The sequence below is a fragment of the Neoarius graeffei genome, chromosome 22 (genome assembly GCF_027579695.1).
Source record: "Neoarius graeffei isolate fNeoGra1 chromosome 22, fNeoGra1.pri, whole genome shotgun sequence".
Taxonomy (NCBI): domain Eukaryota; kingdom Metazoa; phylum Chordata; class Actinopteri; order Siluriformes; family Ariidae; genus Neoarius; species Neoarius graeffei.
In genome coordinates this window covers 17853711-17881257 of record NC_083590.1, presented here as the reverse complement: position 1 = coordinate 17881257, position 27547 = coordinate 17853711, and the positions used below count along the sequence as shown (strand labels likewise).

The 27547-nt window shown below is 40.8% G+C and overlaps 1 protein-coding gene across 25 annotated transcripts in view; it reads right to left on the bottom strand.

Moving 5' to 3' along the window:
* Positions 1–27547, bottom strand: part of LOC132870726 (protein NLRC5-like) — a 930547-nt gene that overhangs the window by 798046 nt on the left and 104954 nt on the right. For 19 of the 25 annotated variants that reach the window (XM_060904521.1, XM_060904530.1, XM_060904519.1 and 16 more), the window contains 5 exons: positions 26003–26176; positions 25410–25583; positions 15442–15636; positions 13469–13642; positions 6944–7117 (listed from right to left, as the gene is read on the bottom strand). In XM_060904521.1, the coding sequence (XP_060760504.1) occupies positions 6944–7117; positions 13469–13642; positions 15442–15636; positions 25410–25583; positions 26003–26176 (891 nt within the window). The remainder of the gene's footprint in view (positions 1–6943; positions 7118–13468; positions 13643–15441; positions 15637–25409; positions 25584–26002; positions 26177–27547) is intronic. The other 6 variants (XM_060904528.1, XM_060904531.1, XM_060904534.1 and 3 more) reach the window with 3 other exon arrangements.

Genomic DNA, 27547 nt, shown 5'->3' with positions numbered 1-27547 from the left:
TCTTTAAAGATGGAGGGGGCCAAAAAGCCAAAGAGAAAAAGTCTTATGACGGAGGGCACGAGGAAGTTCAGGAGGAGGACGAGAGGCCTTCATCATCAGGGCAGGCTTCCCACTCCAGCACTGGCTGTAGCACTGCCACTGACCAGCAGCTAACTGGCTGTAGTGAAAGCACCAGTAGGGCTACCACCTCCCCTGGTTTTGCTGCTTGATTAATTATTTTTCTAGTTTCCTCTATGTTATCAGGCTATTCTATTTCAGAATAGTAGACCTAATTGGTTCTGTGTATTTCTTTTTTTCATTATTACTTTGCTGTAGTTCATTGAATGGACGCAAGAGGAGAATCAGCACGGCTGCCTCCGCTGCGTGTGTGAGAGCGGGAGAACACGAACGTGAGTGTGGACTATGAACGATGTCAAAATGCGGCCGTAAATAATTAATAGGCTACTAGATGGTGAATTAATAGGCCCTCTCTTCTTTTAGTATGGTTAATCTTATTAAGGTTATGGTTATCTTGTTTTTGTCACCTAAAAATGTACGCCTACGAGTACGACCTATCATAGTTTGGATGTTTGATACCAGGGACAGCTATGCGGCGCGCTCTGGCTGAGAACGCACTTTGTATTTTTCATCTTTTGTCTAAAAAAATAAATGCACTTATTATTGAATACATGTGAGTGTCTCAGTAAATGTAAGATTATAGCTCTGGCCTGGCTTTTAGTAGCCTACTGTAAGAAATAATACTGAGAATATAGCCTTTGGGCTATATTTGGTGCATCATCCGATGACATAGCCTACAGCACCCTGCACTTCAGATGAGTTCCTGCGTCCCTGGTTATAAACTGTTCATGATAACTGCAGTCCTAAAGTTAGCAAGTCAGCTGTAGTCTTCAGGCATAAATGTATTACTGTAAGTGTCCAGAGCGTCTTCCAAGTGGGTTTATTATTATTTTTTTGAACAAAAGCAAAACAGAAAGCAGAGTATTTAAACAGCGTTATGAACATGGCTAGAAACAAATGTGACAGTGATGATGACAATACTTTGCGAAGTCTCTGTGAAAACAGTGTCCGTATCTGCGTGTGCTGATTGCGCTCAAATCAGTGTCAGGTGTTTCCCATAACGACTGGGTCCCAAATGCGCGCACAACATACTCCGTGAGCGCACGTGGCCACTCGAGTTGTGTCAGACTCAAGCGCGCAAAGGCACAACAATCAAGTGTTCACCTGCTGTGTGACCACAACTTTTAGCTCATGTGTACATCACCATGCATTGCCACCAAAATGCCTCATTTTCATCAATAACCCACTGCAAAGCATCGCGAGCTGTAGTGCGACTGTAGCTTAATGAGGCGGATGTGACGTCGGATGCAACCCAGTAATTTTACCTTACTATGAGAAAAAAATTAACTTCAACTTGGCGGGGGGGACGACTAGCAGGCTACTAGATGGTGCTTCACAGCCCACTAATGGGCCGCAGTGGTTGAGAAACAGTGGAAGAGAGTGAAAATTTCTAAAACTGCTTTCAAAGCTGCTCGCTGAATAAGGAAGTAAAAGTTCACTAGTTAGAATCACAAATAAATTTCAGAAATTAATGCAAATAATCAAACAACTTTATACTTTCAATTTATTTGCAATATTTACAAATTATTCCACCACTGCAGGCTCCGATATGCTCAAGTTTGAGACGTCAATCATGTTCTTTCCCGATTTACTGACTGGCAGTTGGTTACAAGGTTCCGCCCCTTTGAGAGATCTACCGATCCTAATAAGGAGAAGCCGTGCATCCAGGTGGGACAAACGAAAAACGCGTTATCCAGTAAAACGCCGAGATTTTTTTGATTCACTAAAATAATGTCTGCAATGTGTCTCTCTCACACACGGTTCACATTTATTTTTTTCCCTTTTCATATACTACCTCAATTCCTCATGCCATCAGACTTCTCAACTCTGAGGAACTGGTCTGATTCTCACGGACTGTTGAACACACCACTCACACTACACTCTTTACACAGTCAACAATAATGCACTATTGCTTTACAATGTCTCTCACACACAAGGTTTACATTTATTTATTCCCTTCTCATAGATGACCTCATTATGCACACTCAACTCCGCACTTTATGTTGTTTGTGTAGTTTATTGTCTGCAGTGTTGCACTCTTGCACTTTGTTGTATTTGTAGATTTGTAATCCTGTGATTTTTAAAAAAAATTTATTGGATTTCATCTACTCACTTTACACGATACAATAATAAAAACAAGAGACAGACACATACAATAAAAAACTAACAAAACTTAAATATGCGCGTAGATGAGGGGCGAACTAACGGACTCGAGGTCCCATAAGTTAAGCCCCATTTACAAAACACAAAGAAAAAATAACCCCACATTATATTACACTACAAAAAATACAACAAAACAGCGCAACTCACGCGCAGCAGTTCATTCTATGTGTTGATCTGCAGTATGGGCAAACGGTTTTCCAGGAGCATACGCGCTGGGGGTCAAAAACAGATTTTAATTTTTCAAGATAGTGAATTCTAACATGGTCTTTAAAAAGAAAGTAGCTTCCCGATTGTCTAATTGGGAGAGGGAGATTATTCCAAATTGGTACAATTCTGTTAAAATAGGAGTCTCTAAACAGTGAGGTGCGAAAACGCATAGGCTTGAGATTTAAATTTGTAGATGCACTTCTTGTTCGGACGCTTGATAAGAGAAAATGGTTATTATTATGAAAGCTCACTAGCTTGTTTAGACATTTAAAGAAAAAACAAAGATCTCTATATTCTAACCAGTAAGAAATTGGCAGCATATTCAGCTTGAGAAAGCGCGTTTTATAATCCGGCCTTAATTGATGGTGGGGATGGCACCCCAGGATGAAGCGGGTTGCGCGCCTCCGGACGCTCTCCAGTAACTTAAGATCAGTAATAGATGACTGGGGCGCCCAGACTTCGCTAGCATAGCCAAGATTACTACGCACAAAACACAGGTAAAGCAGTTTCTTGCAGTTAGCCCCTATGAAGCTATTACAATGACGACGCAAAAAACTGCGCTTGCGATTAGCCTTTGCGACAATGATGGAAATGTGCAAGCTCCAAGTAAGCTTGCACGAGATTGTGACCCCAAGATCCTTCTGGGAAGGCACAACTGACAAGACGTGACCTCCCAGGGTATAGGGACTGGCCGCAATAGACGGAATGTTACTTTTGCGTTTTCTTGAAATTCTGAGACATTCGCACTAATTGATTAATTGACATTAAATGAGAGCTCCCAGAGCTCAGTCCATTTAAACATAGAACACAGGTCATGCTGCAACAATTCACAGTCGTTAGCCGTCCTTACAACCCTGTAGCACTTGGCATCATCAGCGTAGAGAGCCATTTTGGTGATGGTGCTTATCACTTCAGAGAGATCGTTTATATAAAGAAGAAACAAGAACGGTGCTAGCAGGCTGCCTTGAGGAACCCCAGAGGTAACTCTCGCCCATGGTGAAAAAGCCCCGTCCAAGAGAACACGCTGAGTTCTGCAACCAAGGTAGTCCGCAAACCAGCTATGTAGAGAGCCCGTAATACCAAACAGGGAAAGTTTGTGAAGAAGGCGACCGTAAGGGACTGAGTCGAAGGCTTTACTGAAATCTAGATAGAGCAGATCGATTTCCTGTCCAGCATCCAGCACCGTCCCTAATTCGTGCAAGACCCCAAGAAGCTGTGTTACACAAGATCTTCCTTCAGTAAAACCATGTTGCAGCAACGATAGCAGATCAATAAGCTCTGGGACCAATTTGCATAAAACACAGTGTTCACAGAGCTTACTAATGATGGACAAAAGGGAGATCTGCCTATAGTTCGAAATGTCTGCTTTGTCACCTTTTTTGTATAGAGGACAGATGTTAGCACTCTTCCACTTGCAAGGTAACCTTGCAGAACTTAGTGACTGGTTGAAAAGCACACAAAGTGAAGGCATGAGCTCACGAGCACACTCCTTTAAGATCTTGGGATGGATATTGTCTGGTCCAGGAGTCTTAAATGGATCAAGGCGATTAAGTGCTGACAGTACGTCTTCCTCAGATAGAATAATGGACTCCAAACGTAAATCCGTGAAAGGCGTTGAAGGCAGATTGTTGGGGATAGAAAAATCGTCATTAAACACGGACAAGAAGTAATTATTGAAAGGATTTGCCTTCTCTTTAGCTTCGGTGAATGAAGACCCATTCAGGTTGACTGTTTCCGGTATCGAAGAACTTTTAGATAGACGACTGAAGTAGCTCCAAAAACGCTTAGGCTGAGAAAAGCACGAGTCCGAGATATCTTTGATGTAAGATGCACGCTTAGCCCGTACTAGATATTTAAGGTCTTTGCGTAACGAGTGAAATTTATCCCACAGGCTCGAGCTGTCCTTGTGAATGGCCTTTTTCCCTGCGGTATTCTTTTTGTGGAGCGCGTGAAGTACTTCGTCGAACCAGGGCGGCATAACAAACTTCCTTATTTTCCGATTCGGAATGAAACGTTCAACCTGACTCAAAAGAGCAGACTTCCAAGAAAGCCAGTTTTCTTCGATTGACTGATCCGGCGAGATAGCACTTGTCAGAGGATTATTAAACAAGTGATTTCTCAAACCTTCAAAGTCAGCTTTTTGAAGATTGAACGATTGCTGGCTGATGTTATTGTTTTTATTCGGAACTCTTGAAGTGAAATGCAAATCAAAGGTTACTGCTCTGTGATCCGACTTCAAAGCGACACCCTCTCCGCCAGTCACATCGATGCTGGAGACACCTTCAACAATAGTGGTCAACAATAGATCCAGAATATTGTTTTCGCGTGTCGGAGATTCAATTAGCTGGAACACATTCTGGTCTACGAGTTGTTCACAGAATGAAAATAAGGTTGAATTTGAAGAGTCACAAAAACCAGAACCTTCGATCCAAGTCACTTCAGGGAGGTTAAAATCGCCAACAAAAACCAACCTGTCATAACTGACAGAGTTCAAGATGTTAATAAAATCATGAAGCCAGGCGACGGAAGCGCTTGGGGGTCTGTAAAAAAACGCTAACAGAACCTTTCCACAGTTATTAGTGATTATCTCTATAGCCAAATGCTCAATGACCGAGCAGTCGCACAACTTTACTTGTTTACAGCGCAAAGAACTGCGACAAGCAATCAGTACTCCCCCTCCTTCCAAATCCAAACACCGCAAACTGTCCCTGTCGCATCGATATAAATCATAGCCCCATGGCAAAACTTCAGAGTCCGAAATGTTATTATTTAACCAAGTCTCTGAGACAAATACCATGTCAAAGTTGTTAGCGTAGACCATGTCTTGAAAAGGGCGCAGTTTGTTGCCGGACTTGATGCTGCGAGCATTTTGGTAAAAACAGCGAAGAGAGGGAAACTTGTGATTTGAGTCATCAGATGAAAGAGTGAGATCTCGGCTCGACCGAGCGCTAGCCATAGAGCCTGCACACACTCGAGCAGCCCGTCGCTCAAGGATGACATGATGTGTAATGTAGCACCATGGTCCTGGAGAAACGTTATTGTGCTTTAACTGTGTACTGTACCAACTGTATATGGTTGAAATGACAAATAAAAAAGCCTTGACTGTGATATTGAACGACACCAAGACTGATGAATAAAAGAGACACTTTGGGAAACGTTTCATTGCTGCATTTTAATGAAATGTGAGGGGAAGCCGGGCTTCCAGTGTCGTCTTAAAGCAAATCACCACTGACAGAGATGGACTGGAAGATTATTTATGATTTTAAAGTGCATATCACGGGTAAATTCAGGAGCAACATCAATGCAATTCTCCTATTTTATATTAAACTTTGGTCAAATATCTGTCACATTTTGCATTTTGTGCAATTTTTTTACCTTGCGCAATACCAGAAAAATTCAGTTGAAATCAAGCCATTTGAGGCGAATTGGTCCGCCTCTGAAAAAACTTGGCATTTGGATTTCCCGGCAAACATTGATTTTCGTGACGTCGCGTGCGGGACGCCTCCCTCTGAATCCTACGTCAGCGCTGGTTTGTTTATGAGAAAACGACCTGGTGGTTTTCTGCAAATTTCTTCAATGTTATCACGTAATTATTAAAATGGTTAACAGATGTATTGTAGGAGGGTGTAGCAACACCAATCATGATGGGATTAGGACTCATCGTTTCCCAAAAGACCGGACAATGAGAGAGAAATGGGAGCGCTTGGTCTACACAGGCTGTGCACTGAAACCGTGCAAAACTCGCGCAGCCTGTTGGCGCTTCCGCAGGTGACGTCACGAATCTGGCTCCAGACTCCCTTGGGATTTTTCCAGACGCGTTTTGTTATTTTATTTTTTGTTGCTGTAGACAGATGGCCTTGTGCAAAATTACCCTTCTGGATGAGTGTGTAAAGGGACATACTTTCATAAAAAAAAATTGGTCCAGAATATGCACTTTAACATGTATTATTATTATTACTACTAAAATAACGTATTTGAAAAATTCAACATCAGCTAAAGGATTGTTGCCATGGCTTTCAGGTTACTGGAAGTTATTTTCTGCTCCTATTTTCTGCATCAGTTCTGTGGCATTAACGTCTCATTTTAGTTTTTAAACTCTATATTCCTGAGATCATTTCCACCATGTCACTGCTGCTTTAAACCCTGCAGCTCACACAGAGGGCAGTTAGTTTGTGTCTCAGGTGCAGTTTGTGTGATTAGTTACAGTGTTGTAGTAAATTTCACAGTGATTTCAGACACATTGCAGTCGGATCAAGTCCCGTTTTGTGCTGCAGCTTCTCACATACGTCCATCTGACCCAAAGACTCTGTGACAAATCATCAGTGTGCAGTGAAAAGAAACAATCTTCCTCCTCAGGACATTGATGATGAACCTAAAACCTCTGCTTCAGTCTCACTATTAGAGAATGTGTCTTACTGAGGAGCAGGTCATGTGACTCTCAGAGAGATGATCTTACCACAGTGTCTCCAGTTTACAGTGAGGATTCTCCAGTACAGCACAGAGACGCTTCACTCCTGAGTCTCCCAGATTATTATCAGACAGATCCAGTTCTCTCAGGTGTGAGGGGTTTGATCTCAGAGCTGAACTCAGAGCAGCACAGCCTTCATCTGAGACACCACAACCACACAACCTGCAGAGACACAATGACACACACTTCATCAACAGATTTTCATCTTGGTGTAATTCTTACTTTAAAGATGAGGAGTGTAAAATTAATTTTATTATTCAGAATGTCATGATTTAATATCACCTGTTTAGTCTCATTAACAGTGTAATTAATAATGATAATACTGAGTGTTATATTTAGTTTCCAGGGATGAGAATGAAAAATATTAAAAAAGTCTGAAAAAAGCCGGGGGTTTGGGGGTCGCAGGCACCCAGCGGGGCCCAGGGGCAGAGACCCGGGAGCTAATGATTTTTGGCTATTTTTTTTTTACCCCAAAACCATTAAATTTTATCAGCAAAAAGTTGCAGTTTATTTGGAAACAAATTCCCCTTCTTGGTGGACGACCAGGTGAAAATGATTAATAGGGTACACGAGACTTGTTTTTAATCAATTCACATTTGATGATTTCAAAAAATCAATGCACCTTTTAATATATACAAGAGCTCTACAGTATTATATTTCTGCATTTTTGCTATTCATGTCTTTGTTAACATGTGGCTATCAATGTAAATGAATGAATATATAATTTTTTAAATATACAACCCTGATTCCAAAAAAGTTGGGACAAAGTACAAATTGTAAATAAAAACAGAATGCAATAATTTACAAATCTCAAAAACTGATACTGTATTCACAATAGAACATAGACAACATATCAAATGTCGAAAGTGAGACATTTTGAAATTTCATGACAGCAACACATCTCAAAAAAGTTGGGACAGGGGCAATAAGAGGCTGGAAAAGTTAAAGGTACAAAAAAGGAACAGCTGGAGGACCAAATTGCAACTCATTAGGTCAATTGGCAATAGGTCATTAACATGACTGGGTATAAAAAGAGCATCTTGGAGTGGCAGCGGCTCTCAGAAGTAAAGATGGGAAGAGGATCACCAATCCCCCTAATTCTGCGCCAACAAATAGTGGAGCAATATCAGAAAGGAGTTCGACAGTGTAAAATTGCAAAGAGTTTGAACATATCATCATCTACAGTGCATAATATCATCAAAAGATTCAGAGAATCTGGAAGAATCTCTGTGCGTAAGGGTCAAGGCCGGAAAACCATACTGGGTGCCCGTGATCTTCGGGCCCTTAGACGGCACTGCATCACATACAGGCATGCTTCTGTATTGGAAATCACAAAATGGGCTCAGGAATATTTCCAGAGAACATTATCTGTGAATAGAATTCACCGTGCCATCCGCCGTTGCCAGCCAAAACTCTATAGTTCAAAGAAGTCGCATCTAAACATGATCCAGAAGCGCAGACATCTTCTCTGGGCCAAGGCTCATTTAAAATGGACTGTGTCAAAGTGGAAAACTGTTCTGTGGTGAGACGAATCAAAATTTGAAGTTCTTTATGGAAATAAGGGACGCCGTGTCATTCGGACTAAAGAGGAGAAGGACGACCCAAGTTGTTATCAGCGCTCAGTTCAGAAGCCGGCATCTCTGATGGTATGGGATTGCATTAGTGCGTGTGGCATGGGCAGCTTACACATCTGGAAAGACACCATCAATGCTGAAAGGTATATCCAGGTTCTAGAGCAACATATGCTCCCATCTAGACGACGTCTCTTTCAGGGAAGACCTTGCATTGTCCAACATGACAATGCCAAACCACATACTGCATCAATTACAGCATCATGGCTGCGTAGAAGAAGGGTTCGGGTACTGAACTGGCCAGCCTGCAGTCCAGATCTTTCACCCATAGAAAACATTTGGCGCATCATAAAACGGAAGATACGACAAAAAAGACCTAAGACAGTTGAGCAACTAGAATCCTACATTAGACAAGAATGGGTTAACATTCCTATCCCTAAACTTGAGCAACTTGTCTCCTCAGTCCCCAGACGTTTACAGACTGTTGTAAAGAGAAAAGGGGATGTCTCACAGTGGTAAACATGGCCTTGTCCCAACTTTTTTGAGATGTGTTGTTGTCATGAAATTTAAAATCACCTAATTTTTCTCTTTAAATGATACATTTTCTCAGTTTAAACATTTGATATGTCATCTATGTTCTATTCTGAATAAAATATGGAATTTTGAAACTTCCACATCATTGCATTCCGTTTTTATTTACAATTTGTACTTTGTCCCAACTTTTTTGGAATCGAGGTTGTCTAAAATTCCTTACCAAATGGAGACTGGGCTGCTTTCTCTGAAGTTCTTTTCATCATAGTGATAAGGTTACAATACTTTTCACAATACAATATTATTCACATGATCAGCTACTGATATCAGAGGCTTTCAAGGGCAAATACAGCCCCAATTACATACCATATAACGGCGCCCAAATTACGGGCTTGTCAAAAGGCCCAAAATGGAACATACGAAAATCGCCCAAATTAGAAGAAAAAAATCCTGTTTCATAAGGGTGGAGAACCCAAAATATTTTTTAATTATTGTTAAATGTCATTTTTTGGCATATATATTTCAATTTGTTGTTCAGTCGCTTCATAACATGAAGTGAACATGAAATGCGTCTAGCGATTACCGTAAACCGTGTCTGAGTCTCTGACGTCTGAATGTCGTAAAATATACTTCCTTTGTTTATGTTGTGAAATTCTCAACGATTCATAACACGTGGCTGTCGGTTTGTGATACTGTTGATAGTGCTCAGTTCGCATGAAATGCCAGCCACTGTGAGAGCTGCCTCAGACTCCGGAATAACAGCGAGAGAGGAACACGGGGTAATTAACATGACTGTTCATAGTAACTTGTAGCCAGATTCATAACACAGCAGGAGCTAACAGTAGAAGCACGGCGCGTGCTGGTTACTGTATATTGTTCTTCCGGGTGGGAAATGATCAGTGTTAGCTTGTGAATTACATGTATTCATTGTTCTTTGAAAATATATGTACCTTTTTGAAACTTTTCTCTCATTCGGAGAAACATTTATTTTGATACACATTAGAAAATCTTCAGAATTATGGGACATTTGTTTAAATTGGCTATAAATTATTTTGCAAGAAACAGACTGTTGCCAAAAATTCTGATAAAATTTTAATGTACACATGTATATCATAACTTTGAAAATAAGTTATGATACTACAAATTATTTTATGTGGTTATATTATATATTGATATCTGGTTTTATTTTAATTGATATATTGTTGAATTGACATATTCTAGCTTTTTTGATATGTATCAATAGCTTAATTTAGACAGATACATATATGTCATTTTTGATATTTTGATTGTTCTAGATCATTATTCAGGGATGAGAATGGAAAATATTTAAAAAGTCTGAAAAAACCAGGGCGGCGGGGCCCAGGGGGGCGGGGCCCAGGGGTTCCAGGCGCTAATGATTTTTGGCTATTTTTTATTTTATTTTTTTTACCCCAAAACCATTAATTTTATCAGCAAAAAGTTGCAATGTATTTGGAAATAAATTCCCCTTCTTGGTGGACAACCAGGTGAAAATGATTAATAGGGTACAAGAGACTTGTTTTTAATCAATTCACATTTGATGATTTCAAAAAATCAATGCACCTTTTAATATAAACGAGCTCTACAGTATTATATTTCTGCATTTTTGCTATTCATGTCTTTGAATACTCTAATCCTTTACAATGAAGTGCAAACCAGAAAAAAGTTCTGTCATATAATTCTCTTCAGCTTTCTTCTGATGTTATCATGGTAGCAGGAGGCCTTGCATATTAAGCAGGCAACATTCAACATCACTTATCACTTCCCTTTCAACTGTTGTGTGCACTAACTAGGTTTTATCTGGACAGGATGTTGTGTAATGTAATACATATACCATACGGTCAATTTGAAGATCGAGATGGTGATTCTGAATTAAAGAACAGGCATGTACAATGGGCATTACATATTGGAATTTTTTTTAAATCAAAAACTAAGTTCATCTCGGCCTAAAAAATTTGGGCAGACGCTCCCACGCGGCACATGCCAGCAATGTACATCTCATCTCATCTCATTATCTCTAGCCGCTTTATCCTTCTACAGGGTCGCAGGCAATCTGGAGCCTATCCCAGCTGACTACGGGCGAAAGGCGGGGTACACCCTGGACAAGTCGCCAGGTCATCACAGGGCTGACACATAGACACAGACAACCATTCACACTCACATTCACACCTACGGTCAATTTAGAGTCACCGGTTAACCTAACCTGCATGTCTTTGGACTGTGGGGGAAACCGGAGCACCCGGAGGAAACCCACGCGGACACGGGGAGAACATGCAAACTCCACACAGAAAGGCCCTCGCCGGCCACGGGGCTCGAACCCAGGACCTTCTTGCTGTGAGGCGACAGCGCTAACCACTACACCACCGTGCCGCCCGCAATGTACATTATAAATAATATAATGAATCATTGAACAGGCAAAATAATTTTCGACCTACCTTTGTGTTTTTTGGTGTATATGTGAAGTTCGATAGTCCTTGCCCCTCTACTAGCGTAGTTTATCATGTCAGAACACAATGAGCAAAGTACTTTTCCTGGGACGTCTATTTTCCGTATGTGATCACCGAGCTTCGTTGTGACAGTCTGCTTGTTGAACTCGACATTCAGTGTTCTTTCTAACCAAGCCCATCGAAAACAGTTCTTTATTCCTGCACCTTTATCAATCTCCCTCGCTCGATCCTCTTCTTTCTTATCTAGGACTTTTGCCATTGTCGATATGCTAAAATATCCCGCCTGAATACATGTCTTTCCGATGTTACCAATGCGTATCGTCAAACAGTGTGTACGGTCGGTGAACGGTGATTGCAAGCCACGCGTGGAGAGCATGCGTACTTGTGTTTATACACTGCACGCGATGGGATTCCCCGAAAATTCTACCGCAAATAAGTCGAACATTGTTGCAAAAGTGAATGTTAATTACGACATGTCGAAAGACTCGAGTGTGTTAACCCGGAGCCCACCAAGAATCAAGACGTTATAAGGTGACCACAGATCATTAACAATACCCCCCGCAAAGTTCTCAACGGATTTACATCGATCTCAAAAACGATCATTTTGGTCTGAAAAAGTCGGAAATCCGCCGATTGGTGGAAAATTCTCATCCCTGAGTTTCTCTCCTCTGTTGTGTGTGATATTAAACCATCAGCAGCTGAAGCTGAACAGAGAACAGCAGAGAGACCATGAACTTTAATCAGAGAGAGAGAGAGAGAGAGAGAGAGAGAGAGAGACTGAATCTCAGATGGTTCTCTACTAGACTTATAGTGCACTACACAGGGGCAATAAACTTGTTTCTCCAGAGTCTACAGAGTGCATTTATAGAACACTATAGATTTATATTTTTGTAGAATCAGAGAAGTAAACAATGATTATTCCATATAAATCCTACAAACATTCAGCCACTCGTTCTTGAGACAGCATGCGAACAAGAATTTCAGAAAAAATGGACAGAAAACCCGAAAACATACCGGTTTCACCTCTCAGTGTCGGAGGAATAAAAATGTCAGTGTAATTTATGATGTTCGTTTGTCTAATTACTTTTTATCCCTCAAAAAGAGGGACCACATATAAGCAGTGCTGTAATTTCAACACCAGTCGCCCAATCTGGATGCAAGTTTCCTCAAAATAAAGCTGAAGGTCTGCACTTTGAGCTCACCTTCATTATTTAATTTCATCAACAATATACTGTGGGAAAAAAAATTATTTAGATTCATATCTAAATCAGGGCTGGATTTAGGGGGGTCCTGGGTTGGGATATGCCCCGCCCTAAAACTGTCCTTGCACTGCATCAAGACTTTTTTAGGATCACATTATCTAGTAAATCAATTCCATCTCGTGTCAAACCTAAAGCCTGAAGGCCAAAATACGGCTCACTGCCTCGTTTCATTCGGCCCGTGTGAACTTTAAAAAATAACACTGAAACTACTTTTCACACAAACCCTGATAATTTTATGTAACAAGAAATAAATAGCTTAAAAAATGACTTTGGATCTTCTGTCCTCTACATCTCAGAAACTAATGCAGATACAAGTCCGGAATTTTTCACTATTTATCGGGAACAGTGACATTATTCAACAAGTTTGAAGCAAATCTGAGATTACCAGTTGGAAACTTTTTTTTTTTTTAAATCTGGTGATTATGCATTTTAATTAATTTCTAAAAGAAAAAATACATTTCAGACACACTGCAGTCAGATCTAGTCATTTTTTGTGCTGCAGCTTCTCACATACGTCCATCTGACCCAAAGACTCTGTGACAAATCATCAGTGTGCAGTGAAAAGAAACAATCTTCCTCCTCAGGACATTGATGATGAACCTAAAACCTCTGCTTCAGTCTCACTATTAGAGAATGTGTCTTACTGAGGAGCAGGTCATGTGACGCTGAGAGAGATGATCTTACCCCAGTGTCTCCAGTTTACAGTGAGGATTCTCCAGTACAGCACAGAGACGCTTCACTCCTGAGTCTCCCAGATTATTATCAGACAGATCCAGTTGTCTCAGGTGTGAGGGGTTTGATCTCAGAGCTGAACTCAGAGCAGCACAGCCTTCATCTGAGACACCACACTCACACAACCTGCAGAGACACAATGACACACACTTCATCAACAGATTTTCATCTTGGTGTAATAGTGGTTGTGAAGATGATGTCTCTCATGTTGGACTGTCTCTATTCTCTTTGTAGCGCCCCGTTAGCTAACCTGCTATGCTTACGAGTGCGCTCCCCGAATCCATGTGCGGAGATCTCTCTCTCTCTCTCTCTCTCTCTCTCTCTCTAGTTAACCAATGCAATATTTAAGTAATTTTGTTGAATGTGCCTTTACTTACTCAAGGTGACTACTCATAAACTTAGCTACTTTAAACAATACTGTAGGAATAGCACTCCTAGGTAAACATAATAAATGTTGTCTTTATATCTATTGTGTAACGGTGTCTTCTAATATCCTGATGGCGGTCCCTACTATTATCACCTAGAAGGAGTTTTAAACCTTTTTTAAGGGACATGTACCATTTACCCTTTAAACTATGTATACAGTATAATACCATGCATGAATAGGTCAAATAAACTGCACATATGCACCAAGCATAAATTTTAACTATTTACTTAAAGTAGTTGGAAATATATACATCCAGCTCATAGGCTGCAACACAAATGAAATGGTTGTCTCTTAAATTCAGTTCAGTTAGTTGTAAACGGTAAATAAACTCAAATGTATCCACTACCAATAGCAAACAAAAACTTTACTAAACCTTCTATTACTGCCGGCAGTTTACCTTAAGATAACCATGACATGAAACAAAATAAAATGGGTACCCGACAAAAAAGCAGAAGTCAGTTAGAGAACGATGCAGGCCTGTAACGTAGCTTGTGGGCGGAGAGGCCTTAACCAAAATGGCCGCTTCACGCCGTTGCACATAAACAAAACAAACAAACAAAAAAAGCTCATCCATGCAGCCGTTTTGCCGCCGTCTGCTTTGTGGTAGCCTCGCAATGCTGGAGAGGGTAAATGGACTCGTTGCCCCTGAAAACGATGACCCGCCTCCGGTCGGAATCCTCAGTCTGGTCACTGCCGTAGAGCCGAGCTGGCCGCACTTTCCAGTCCGCCTGAACGCGCGTGAGCTCCGTTCAGAATTAAACACTCACGATGTTCTACGCGGGAAGCTCTTGTCCCAAAGTTCCGCCAACTTGCGTGCAAACACTACTATGTCCGCATCGAATCAACGTTTATGACTCACAGTCCGGTTGTCACTAAACAGTTACAATGTAACTACAGAAATTAGTGTTTGACTAACTCTTTTGTTCACTCCGATCACCACCCAACTCTCTGCTTCTCTCTCCTGCTGCTCCTCCCGCCTCTCTCCTCCTCCTCCTCCTCCGACCCCCTACTCTGATTGGCCCATACGCCAGGTAAGTAATTTTTTAACAAACTTAATTCTTTTCACATACACACATTGTTTTCACAGTTTTAACACATTGACATTCCCATTTTAAACACAGGTCAAGTAAATAAAATAAAAATCAGAAATTAATAATCCCAAAAATCCCAAAGGGCGACATCTTCACCAATCACAAGCTATTATTAATAATGACTCAAACATTCCCACTGTTACTGACATTAAGTTTACTCGAGGTGCAAATGATTCAGCAAAGTCAATAATTTAAAGGTTTAATGATCACATATTTAATTGTTAAAGATATTTTAATTATTTCTTTAAAGTAAAAGTGATTCTGAGGAGAAATGATCACTTCATGACTAATATATTTGTTCTGCATGTTTTACTTTTACAGAAAATTTTAATTGATAAACAACACTGTATACAACTATTAACTGCTGCTTTAGTGAGTTATTGTGACTCTCAGAGAGATGATCTTACCACAGTGTCTCCACTTTACAGTGAGGATTCTCCAGTACAGCACAGAGACGCTTCACTCCTGAGTCTTCTAGTTTATTCTGAGACAGATCCAGTGTCTCCACAGTCAGATGCAGTTCTCTCAGACTGGAGGTTTCTGAGTTGAGCACTGAGACCAGAGCTTCAGCACTACTCCCTTCAATTGCATCACAACTGATCCTGAAGGAAATAAAATAATACATAATAAACTCACAAAAATTATCAAACAGGTCCTCAAATCTTTCACGGCACCATTTCATTTTCATAAATGACAAAAGTACAAACTCCGAGTCGACAACACACTGAAATGCTGTAACAGTAATTCACAGTTCGAGCTGTTCGGATTTGAGTTGCCTGCTGCGCACGTCATCACTGACACATGGGATAAACACGCAACATCAAATCTGATCACCAAATCGGGAAATAAGAGTCTGATCTCAAATATTTATAAGAGGAGAAAGGAAAAGAGTTTCAAAAGTCAGGTTTAGATGAAGCAGGCAGAGATCAAGGCAGAGTCATATTTATCTGAACAGATCAGACATTTGATTTGTTCTCTAATTAGTGAGCGACTGAAATGATCACAGCCCAGTGCTGAAGGAGTTTTATGGAGCTACTCATGATGAGCTCGTTGGCCAACAGTGTGGTTTTTGTGTGTGTGTGTGTGTGTGTGTGTGTTCCCAGGTGCTCCTTATTTGTTCCTGGTGCCAGTGATTTACAGACTGGACATGTTCTTCCCCTTACACTCTGTGCGTTGTCTCTCCCTGCCTGACTAAGCAAGTAAGTAAGTAAATAAGTAAAAAAGCGCTACAGCATGGAGAAGAACAAAAGCTGTGAGAAGGTCAAAGGAACAAAAAAGTTAAAATTTATGAAGATATCAGGATATTAGAAAAACAACAACAAAACAAAAATGGGGTGCACCTCTGTACAAAAAGAATAGTAAAACTGGGATTGGCAACTATAGACCAGTCTCCATCCTCCCTGTGGTGTCAAAGGTTCTGGAGACAGACAGTTATAACCAGTTATATGACCATCTCCAACAAAAGAGTTTGTTATGAATATCAATCTGGTTTTCGACCATCTTTCTCTTCTGATACCCGTCTCATCCACTTGACCTGATTCGGAAGCAGATGGACTCAGGAAATTACACTGGAATGGTGTTATTGGATTTGCAAAAGGCCTTCGACATTGTCGATCATGAGATCTTACTGATGAAACTGCAAGCTATTGGTCTAAATGGTGCATTTATTAAGTCGTTTCAGTCATATTTGACAGGCCGGTCTCAGATAGTTAATGGTGTTCATTCTACTCCTAGACATATTGTCCGTGGGGTTCCGCAGAGTTCAAATTTGGGGCCCCTGCTTTTCTAAGATGATCATTTTACTGAGTTTTGAGGAGACTTGAGAAGAAAGTGTGCTGCTGATCAGAAACAGGGAAAAGCCGAGATCATCTTATTCAGACAAAAGCAGCAGGATGAAGTCAGAGACAGCAGGGTGTCACAAGGAGACGAGGTGTTCATTTACAATCACTCTCATGCACTCAGACGGGACATTTTGGAGACTCTGACTGACTCCATCTTCTGCTTTCAGATGAATTTTAAATCAATTTTACTGAACAACAAACAGCCTTAACGACAACTGTGAGGAAAAAGTCGGATTTTTTTTTCTACTTTAAGACCCACCTATTCATACTTGTAACGAGTCGGGGCCCATTAAAAAAGATCCCCAATTATTTTGGCTCATCTATACAATAGATTATTAGATTCTGATAGAAAAGTGTATTAATAGGATGCGATATCACTCCCTGTTACAGATTGGAGACCAGGAATTAAATAAATACAATAAAAACAAACTGTTTTTAATTGTAGGTATTGTATTTAAAACTGTATGAATGTGCCAGAAGTGAACATAAAACCATGCAGGACATTCTCAGTCAAAAGGGATTAATGATCCAAAAGTGGAGTCTGGTCTTTTAACACAAGAACTTATTGCCATGTTTGCATACAACAAACAAACAAGTTATTAAGACCGAGAAGTACACTCAAAAGAAGTGGATATAGAACCCACTCAATGGGATAGACCCTTACACGCTAACAAAGAAGGATTTTTCCTACGAGTTGGAAAATTATCCATCCGTTGAGTTCCCCGACATCTCAAACTACCTGGTGCTGCAGACATCGTTCTACACGCACACACAGATGAGAACCTGGAAGAGCATGGACGTGTACAACTTTTTATATGCGGCGGAGTTAAAGATCTGGGGATCAGGACACTACAAGATAGACGGCAGTAGACGGATCTAAGTGCAGGAAGAATGCATTATTTATTAGCAGGCGTGATATTTAAGCCAAGTTTATCTGTATTGCGCTTTTAACAGTCGACACTGTCGCAAAGCAGCTTTACAGAGAATTAAAGACTTTAAACATGAGCTAATTTTAACCCGAATTTATCCCCAATGATCAAGCCTGTGGCGACGGTGGCAAGAAAATAACTCCCTCAGACGACACGAAGAAGAAACCTTGAGAGGAACCCGACTCAAAAGGGAACCCATCCTCATCTGGGTGATAACGGATAGCATGATTATAAATAACTCGCTTCTATAACTGTGTCCTACAGAGTCACAAAGTATAACTGTGTAACCAGGAAATTCATTATAGATTTAACATGAAGTCGATTTTGTTGAAGTTATAAACAGGGACGCAGGAACTAGGGGTGCTGAGGGTGCTGCAGCACCCCCCTCCTGGACAACAGACGCAACTACAACATTGGCGTTGTAAATTCAGGCATACGTTTTTCTTTTATTCTAAAATAAAAACAAAATGAAAAAACATTTTTTCTTCTAATTTTTACATGCTTATAAGTAGTTTTAAATGTAATTTAAAAATTTGGTTTGAGTTGAGTGATAAACGTTTAGACCTCAACCAGACCGGAAAGAACAGTGGCGTAGAACAGTGCACTGGTGGCGGGAGAGTTCGTTTAGCTAGTGGTGTGTGTCAATGTAGCAGCAATGAGCCAGAAAAGGATTTCTGATTTCTTTAAAGATGGAGGGGGCCAAAAAGCCAAAGAGAAAAAGTCTTATGACGGAGGGCACGAGGAAGTTCAGGAGGAGGACGAGAGGCCTTCATCATCAGGGCAGGCTTCCCACTCCAGCACTGGCTGTAGCACTGCCACTGACCAGCAGCTAACTGGCTGTAGTGAAAGCACCAGTAGGGCTACCACCTCCCCTGGTTTTGCTGCTTGATTAATTATTTTTCTAGTTTCCTCTATGTTATCAGGCTATTCTATTTCAGAATAGTAGACCTAATTGGTTCTGTGTATTTCTTTTTTTCATTATTACTTTGCTGTAGTTCATTGAATGGACGCAAGAGGAGAATCAGCACGGCTGCCTCCGCTGCGTGTGTGAGAGCGGGAGAACACGAACGTGAGTGTGGACTATGAACGATGTCAAAATGCGGCCGTAAATAATTAATAGGCTACTAGATGGTGAATTAATAGGCCCTCTCTTCTTTTAGTATGGTTAATCTTATTAAGGTTATGGTTATCTTGTTTTTGTCACCTAAAAATGTACGCCTACGAGTACGACCTATCATAGTTTGGATGTTTGATACCAGGGACAGCTATGCGGCGCGCTCTGGCTGAGAACGCACTTTGTATTTTTCATCTTTTGTCTAAAAAAATAAATGCACTTATTATTGAATACATGTGAGTGTCTCAGTAAATGTAAGATTATAGCTCTGGCCTGGCTTTTAGTAGCCTACTGTAAGAAATAATACTGAGAATATAGCCTTTGGGCTATATTTGGTGCATCATCCGATGACATAGCCTACAGCACCCTGCACTTCAGATGAGTTCCTGCGTCCCTGGTTATAAACTGTTCATGATAACTGCAGTCCTAAAGTTAGCAAGTCAGCTGTAGTCTTCAGGCATAAATGTATTACTGTAAGTGTCCAGAGCGTCTTCCAAGTGGGTTTATTATTATTTTTTTGAACAAAAGCAAAACAGAAAGCAGAGTATTTAAACAGCGTTATGAACATGGCTAGAAACAAATGTGACAGTGATGATGACAATACTTTGCGAAGTCTCTGTGAAAACAGTGTCCGTATCTGCGTGTGCTGATTGCGCTCAAATCAGTGTCAGGTGTTTCCCATAACGACTGGGTCCCAAATGCGCGCACAACATACTCCGTGAGCGCACGTGGCCACTCGAGTTGTGTCAGACTCAAGCGCGCAAAGGCACAACAATCAAGTGTTCACCTGCTGTGTGACCACAACTTTTAGCTCATGTGTACATCACCATGCATTGCCACCAAAATGCCTCATTTTCATCAATAACCCACTGCAAAGCATCGCGAGCTGTAGTGCGACTGTAGCTTAATGAGGCGGATGTGACGTCGGATGCAACCCAGTAATTTTACCTTACTATGAGAAAAAAATTAACTTCAACTTGGCGGGGGGGACGACTAGCAGGCTACTAGATGGTGCTTCACAGCCCACTAATGGGCCGCAGTGGTTGAGAAACAGTGGAAGAGAGTGAAAATTTCTAAAACTGCTTTCAAAGCTGCTCGCTGAATAAGGAAGTAAAAGTTCACTAGTTAGAATCACAAATAAATTTCAGAAATTAATGCAAATAATCAAACAACTTTATACTTTCAATTTATTTGCAATATTTACAAATTATTCCACCACTGCAGGCTCCGATATGCTCAAGTTTGAGACGTCAATCATGTTCTTTCCCGATTTACTGACTGGCAGTTGGTTACAAGGTTCCGCCCCTTTGAGAGATCTACCGATCCTAATAAGGAGAAGCCGTGCATCCAGGTGGGACAAACGAAAAACGCGTTATCCAGTAAAACGCCGAGATTTTTTTGATTCACTAAAATAATGTCTGCAATGTGTCTCTCTCACACACGGTTCACATTTATTTTTTTCCCTTTTCATATACTACCTCAATTCCTCATGCCATCAGACTTCTCAACTCTGAGGAACTGGTCTGATTCTCACGGACTGTTGAACACACCACTCACACTACACTCTTTACACAGTCAACAATAATGCACTATTGCTTTACAATGTCTCTCACACACAAGGTTTACATTTATTTATTCCCTTCTCATAGATGACCTCATTATGCACACTCAACTCCGCACTTTATGTTGTTTGTGTAGTTTATTGTCTGCAGTGTTGCACTCTTGCACTTTGTTGTATTTGTAGATTTGTAATCCTGTGATTTTTAAAAAAAATTTATTGGATTTCATCTACTCACTTTACACGATACAATAATAAAAACAAGAGACAGAGACATACAATAAAAAACTAACAAAACTTAAATATGCGCGTAGATGAGGGGCGAACTAACGGACTCGAGGTCCCATAAGTTAAGCCCCATTTACAAAACACAAAGAAAAAATAACCCCACATTATATTACACTACAAAAAATACAACAAAACAGCGCAACTCACGCGCAGCAGTTCATTCTATGTGTTGATCTGCAGTATGGGCAAACGGTTTTCCAGGAGCATACGCGCTGGGGGTCAAAAACAGATTTTAATTTTTCAAGATAGTGAATTCTAACATGGTCTTTAAAAAGAAAGTAGCTTCCCGATTGTCTAATTGGGAGAGGGAGATTATTCCAAATTGGTACAATTCTGTTAAAATAGGAGTCTCTAAACAGTGAGGTGCGAAAACGCATAGGCTTGAGATTTAAATTTGTAGATGCACTTCTTGTTCGGACGCTTGATAAGAGAAAATGGTTATTATTATGAAAGCTCACTAGCTTGTTTAGACATTTAAAGAAAAAACAAAGATCTCTATATTCTAACCAGTAAGAAATTGGCAGCATATTCAGCTTGAGAAAGCGCGTTTTATAATCCAGCCTTAATTGATGGTGGGGATGGCACCCCAGGATGAAGCGGGTTGCGCGCCTCCGGACGCTCTCCAGTAACTTAAGATCAGTAATAGATGACTGGGGCGCCCAGACTTCGCTAGCATAGCCAAGATTACTACGCACAAAACACAGGTAAAGCAGTTTCTTGCAGTTAGCCCCTATGAAGCTATTACAATGACGACGCAAAAAACTGCGCTTGCGATTAGCCTTTGCGACAATGATGGAAATGTGCAAGCTCCAAGTAAGCTTGCACGAGATTGTGACCCCAAGATCCTTCTGGGAAGGCACAACTGACAAGACGTGACCTCCCAGGGTATAGGGACTGGCCGCAATAGACGGAATGTTACTTTTGCGTTTTCTTGAAATTCTGAGACATTCGCACTTATCTACATTAAATGAGAGCTCCCAGAGCTCAGTCCATTTAAACATAGAACACAGGTCATGCTGCAACAATTCACAGTCGTTAGCCGTCCTTACAACCCTGTAGCACTTGGCATCATCAGCGTAGAGAGCCATTTTGGTGTTGGTGCTTATCACTTCAGAGAGATCGTTTATATAAAGAAGAAACAAGAACGGTGCTAGCAGGCTGCCTTGAGGAACCCCAGAGGTAACTCTCGCCCATGGTGAAAAAGCCCCGTCCAAGAGAACACGCTGAGTTCTGCAACCAAGGTAGTCCGCAAACCAGCTATGTAGAGAGCCCGTAATACCAAACAGGGAAAGTTTGTGAAGAACGCGACCGTAAGGGACTGAGTCGAAGGCTTTACTGAAATCGAGATAGAGCAGATCGATTTCCTGTCCAGCATCCAGCACCGTCCCTAATTCGTGCAAGACCCCAAGAAGCTGTGTTACACAAGATCTTCCTTCAGTAAAACCATGTTGCAGCAACGATAGCAGATCAATAAGCTCTGGGACCAATTTGCATAAAACGCAGTGTTCACAGAGCTTACTAATGATGGACAAAAGGGAGATCTGCCTATAGTTCGAAATGTCTGCTTTGTCACCTTTTTTGTATAGAGGACAGATGTTAGCACTCTTCCACTTGCAAGGTAACCTTGCAGAACTTAGTGACTGGTTGAAAAGTACACAAAGTGAAGGCATGAGCTCACAAGCACACTCCTTTAAGATCTTGGGATGGATATTGTCTGGTCCAGGAGTCTTAAATGGATCAAGGCGATTAAGTGCTGACAGTACGTCTTCCTCAGATAGAATAATGGACTCCAAACGTAAATCCGTGAAAGGCGTTGAAGGCAGATTGTTGGGGATAGAAAAATCGTCATTAAACACGGACAAGAAGTAATTATTGAAAGGATTTGCCTTCTCTTTAGCTTCGGTGAATGAAGACCCATTCAGGTTGACTGTTTCCGGTATCGAAGAACTTTTAGATAGACGACTGAAGTAGCTCCAAAAACGCTTAGGCTGAGAAAAGCACGAGTCCGAGATATCTTTGATGTAAGATGCACGCTTAGCCCGTACTAGATATTTAAGGTCTTTGCGTAACGAGTGAAATTTATCCCACAGGCTCGAGCTGTCCTTGTGAATGGCCTTTTTCCTTGCGGTATTCTTTTTGTGGAGCGCGTGAAGTACTTCGTCGAACCAGGGCGGCATAACAAACTTCCTTATTTTCCGATTTGGAATGAAATGTTCAACCTGACTCAAAAGAGCAGACTTCCAAGAAAGCCAGTTTTCTTCGATTGACTGATCCGGCGAGATAGCACTTGTCAGAGGATTATTAAACAAGTGATTTCTCAAACCTTCAAAGTCAGCTTTTTGAAGATTGAACGATTGCTGGCTGATGTTATTGTTTTTATTCGGAACTCTTGAAGTGAAATGCAAATCAAAGGTTACTGCTCTGTGATCCGACTTCAAAGCAACACCCTCTCCGCCAGTCACATCGATGTTGGAAACACCTTCAACAATGGTGGTCAACAATAGATCCAGAATATTGTTTTCGCGTGTCGGAGATTCAATTAGCTGGAACACATTCTGGTCTACGAGTTGTTCACAGAATGAAAATAAGGTTGAATTCGAAGAGTCACAAAAACCAGAACCTTCGAGCCAAGTCACTTCGGGGAGGTTAAAATCGCCAACAAAAACCAACCTGTCATAACTGACAGAGTTCAAGATGTTAATAAAATCATGAAGCCAGGCGACGGAAGCGCTTGGGGGTCTGTAAAAAACCGCTAACAGAACCTTTCCACAGTTATTAGTGATTATCTCTATAGCCAAATGCTCAATGACCGAGCAGTCGCACAACTTTACTTGTTTACAGCGCAAAGAACTGCGACAAGCAATCAGTACTCCCCCTCCTTCCAAATCCAAACACTGCAAACTGTCCCTGTCGCATCGATATAAATCATAGCCCCATGGCAAAACTTCAGAGTCCGAAATGTTATTATTTAACCAAGTCTCTGAGACAAATACCATGTCAAAGTTGTTAGCGTAGACCATGTCTTGAAAAGGGCGCAGTTTGTTGCCAGACTTGATGCTGCGAGCATTTTGGTAAAAACAGCGAAGAGAGGGAAACTTGTGATTTGAGTCATCAGATGAAAGAGTGAGATCTCGGCTCGACCGAGCGCTAGCCATAGAGCCTGCACACACTCGAGCAGCCCGTCGCTCAAGGATGACATGATGTGTAATGTAGAACCATGGTCCTGGAGAAACCTTGAGTTTTAACTGTGTACTGTACAAACTGTATATGGTTGAAATGACAAATAAAAAAGCCTTGACTGTGATATTGAACGACACCAAGACTGATGAATAAAAGAGACACTTTGGGAAACGTTTCATTGCTGCATTTTAATGGAATGTGAGGGGAAGCCGGGCTTCCAGTGTCGTCTTAAAGCAAGTCACCACTGACAGAGATGGACTGGAAGATTATTTACGATTTTAAAGTGCATATCACGGGTAAATTCAGGAGCAAGATCAATGCAATTCTCCTATTTTATATTAAACTTTGGTCAAATATCTGTCACATTTTGCGCAATTTTTTTACCTTGCGCAATACCAGAAAAATTCAGTTGAAATCAAGCCATTTGAGGCGAATTGGTCCGCCTCTGAAAAAACTTGGCATTTGGATTTCCCGGCAAACATTGATTTTCGTGACGTCGCGTGCGGGACGCCTCCCTCTGAATCCTACGTCAGCGTTGGTTTGTTTATGAGAAAACGACCTGGTGGTTTTCTGCAAATTTCTTCAATGTTATCACGTAATTATTAAAATGGTTAACAGATGTATCGTAGGAGGGTGTAGCAACACCAATCATGATGGGATTAGGACTCATCGTTTCCCAAAAGACCGGACAATGAGAGAGAAATGGGAGCGCTTGGTCTACACAGGCTGTGCACTGAAACCGTGCAAAGCTCGCGCAGCCTGCTGGCGCATCCGCAGGTGACGTCACGAATCTGGCTCCAGACTCCCTTGGGATTTTTCCAGACGTGTTTTGTTATTTTATTTTTTGTTGCTGTAGACAGATGGCCTTGTGCAAAATTACCCTTCTGGATGAGTGTGTAAAGGGACATACTTTCATAAAAAAAAATTGGTCCAGAATATGCACTTTAACATGTATTATTATTATTACTACTAAAATAACGTATTTGAAAAATTCAACATCAGCTAAAGGATTGTTGCCATGGCTTTCAGGTTACTGGAAGTTATTTTCTGCTCCTATTTTCTGCATCAGTTCTGTGGCATTAACGTCTCATTTTAGTTTTTAAACTCTATATTCCTGAGATCATTTCCACCATGTCACTGCTGCTTTAAACCCTGCAGCTCACACAGAGGGCAGTTAGTTTGTGTCTCAGGTGCAGTTTGTGTGATTAGTTACAGTGTTGTAGTAAATTTCACAGTGATTTCAGACACATTGCAGTCGGATCAAGTCCCGTTTTGTGCTGCAGCTTCTCACATACGTCCATCTGACCCAAAGACTCTGTGACAAATCATCAGTGTGCAGTGAAAAGAAACAATCTTCCTCCTCAGGACATTGATGATGAACCTAAAACCTCTGCTTCAGTCTCACTATTAGAGAATGTGTCTTACTGAGGAGCAGGTCATGTGACTCTCAGAGAGATGATCTTACCCCAGTGTCTCCAGTTTACAGTGAGGATTCTCCAGTACAGCACAGAGACGCTTCACTCCTGAGTCTCCCAGATTATTATAGGACAGATCCAGTTCTCTCAGGTGTGAGGGGTTTGATCTCAGAGCTGAACTCAGAGCAGCACAGCCTTCATCTGAGACACCACAACCCCACAACCTGCAGAGACACAATGACACACACTTCATCAACAGATTTTCATCTTGGTGTAATAGTGGTTGTGAAGATGATGTCTCTCATGTTGGACTGTCTCTATTCTCTTCACCAATCACAAGCTATTATTAATAATGACTCAAACATTACCACTGTTACTGACATTAAGTTTACTCGAGGTGCAAATGATTCAGCAAAAAGTCAATAATTTAAAGGTTTAATGATCACATATTTAATTGTTAAAGATATTTTAATTATTTCTTGAAAGTAAAAGTGATTCTGAGGAGAAATGATCACTTCATGACTAATATATTTGTTCTGCATGTTTTACTTTTACAGAAAATTTTAACTGATAAACAACACTGTATACAACTATTAACTGCTGCTTTAGTGAGTTATTGTGACTCTCAGAGAGATGATCTTACTCCAGTTTCTCCACTTTACAGTGAGGATTCTCCAGTACAGCACAGAGACGCTTCACTCCTGAGTCTCCCAGATTATTAAAGGACAGATCCAGTTCTCTCAGGTGTGAGGGGTTTGATCTCAGAGCTGAACTCAGAGCAGCACAGCCTTCATCTGAGACACCACAACCACACAACCTGCAGAGACACAATGACACACACTTCATCAACAGATTTTCATCTTGGTTTAATTCTTACTTTAATGATGAGGAGTGTAAAATTAATTTTATTATTCAGAATGTCATGATTTAATATCACCTGTTTATTCTCATTAACAGTGTAATTAATAATGATAATACTGAGTGTTATATTTAGTTTCCAGGGATGAGAATGAAAAATATTAAAAAAGTCTGAAAAAAAGCCGGGGGTTTGGGGGTCGCAGGCACCCAGCGGGGCCCAGGGGCAGAGACCCGGGAGCTAATGATTTTTGGCTATTTTTTTTTTTTTACCCCAAAACCATTAAATTTTATCAGCAAAAAGTTGCAGTTTATTTGGAAATAAATTCCCCTTCTTGGTGGACGACCAGGTGAAAATGATTAATAGGGTACACGAGACTTGTTTTTAATCAATTCACATTTGATGATTTCAAAAAATCAATGCACCTTTTAATATATACAAGAGCTCTACAGTATTATATTTCTGCATTTTTGCTATTCATGTCTTTGTTAACATGTGGATATCAATGTAAATGAATGAATATATAATTTTTTAAATATACAACCCTGATTCCAAAAAAGTTGGGACAAAGTACAAATTGTAAATAAAAACAGAATAATTTACAAATCTCAAAAACTGATATTGTATTCACAATAGAACACAGGCAACATATCAAATGTCGAAAGTGAGACATTTTGAAATTTCATGCCTAATATTGGCTCATTTGAAATTTCATGACAGCAACACATCTCAAAAAAGTTGGGACAGGGGCAATAAGAGGCTGGAAAAGTTAAAGGTACAAAAAAGGAACAGCTGGAGGACCAAATTGCAACTCATTAGGTCAATTGGCAATAGGTCATTAACATGGCTGGGTATAAAAAGAGCATCTTGGAGTGGCAGCGGCTCTCAGAAGTAAAGATGGGAAGAGGATCACCAATCCCCCTAATTCTGCGCCGACAAATAGTGGAGCAATATCAGAAAGGAGTTCGACAGTGTAAAATTGCAAAGAGTTTGAACATATCATCATCTACAGTGCATAATATCATCAAAAGATTCAGAGAATCTGGAAGAATCTCTGTGCGTAAGGGTCAAGGCCGGAAAACCGTACTGGGTGCCCGTGATCTTCGGGCCCTTAGATGGCACTGCATCACATACAGGCATGCTTCTGTATTGGAAATCACAAAATGGGCTCAGGAATATTTCCAGAGAACATTATCTGTGAACACAATTCACCGTGCCATCCGCCGTTGCCAGCTAAAACTCTATAGTTCAAAGAAGAAGTCGTATCTAAACATGATCCAGAAGCGCAGACGTCTTCTCTGGGCCAAGGCTCATTTAAAATGGACTGTGGCA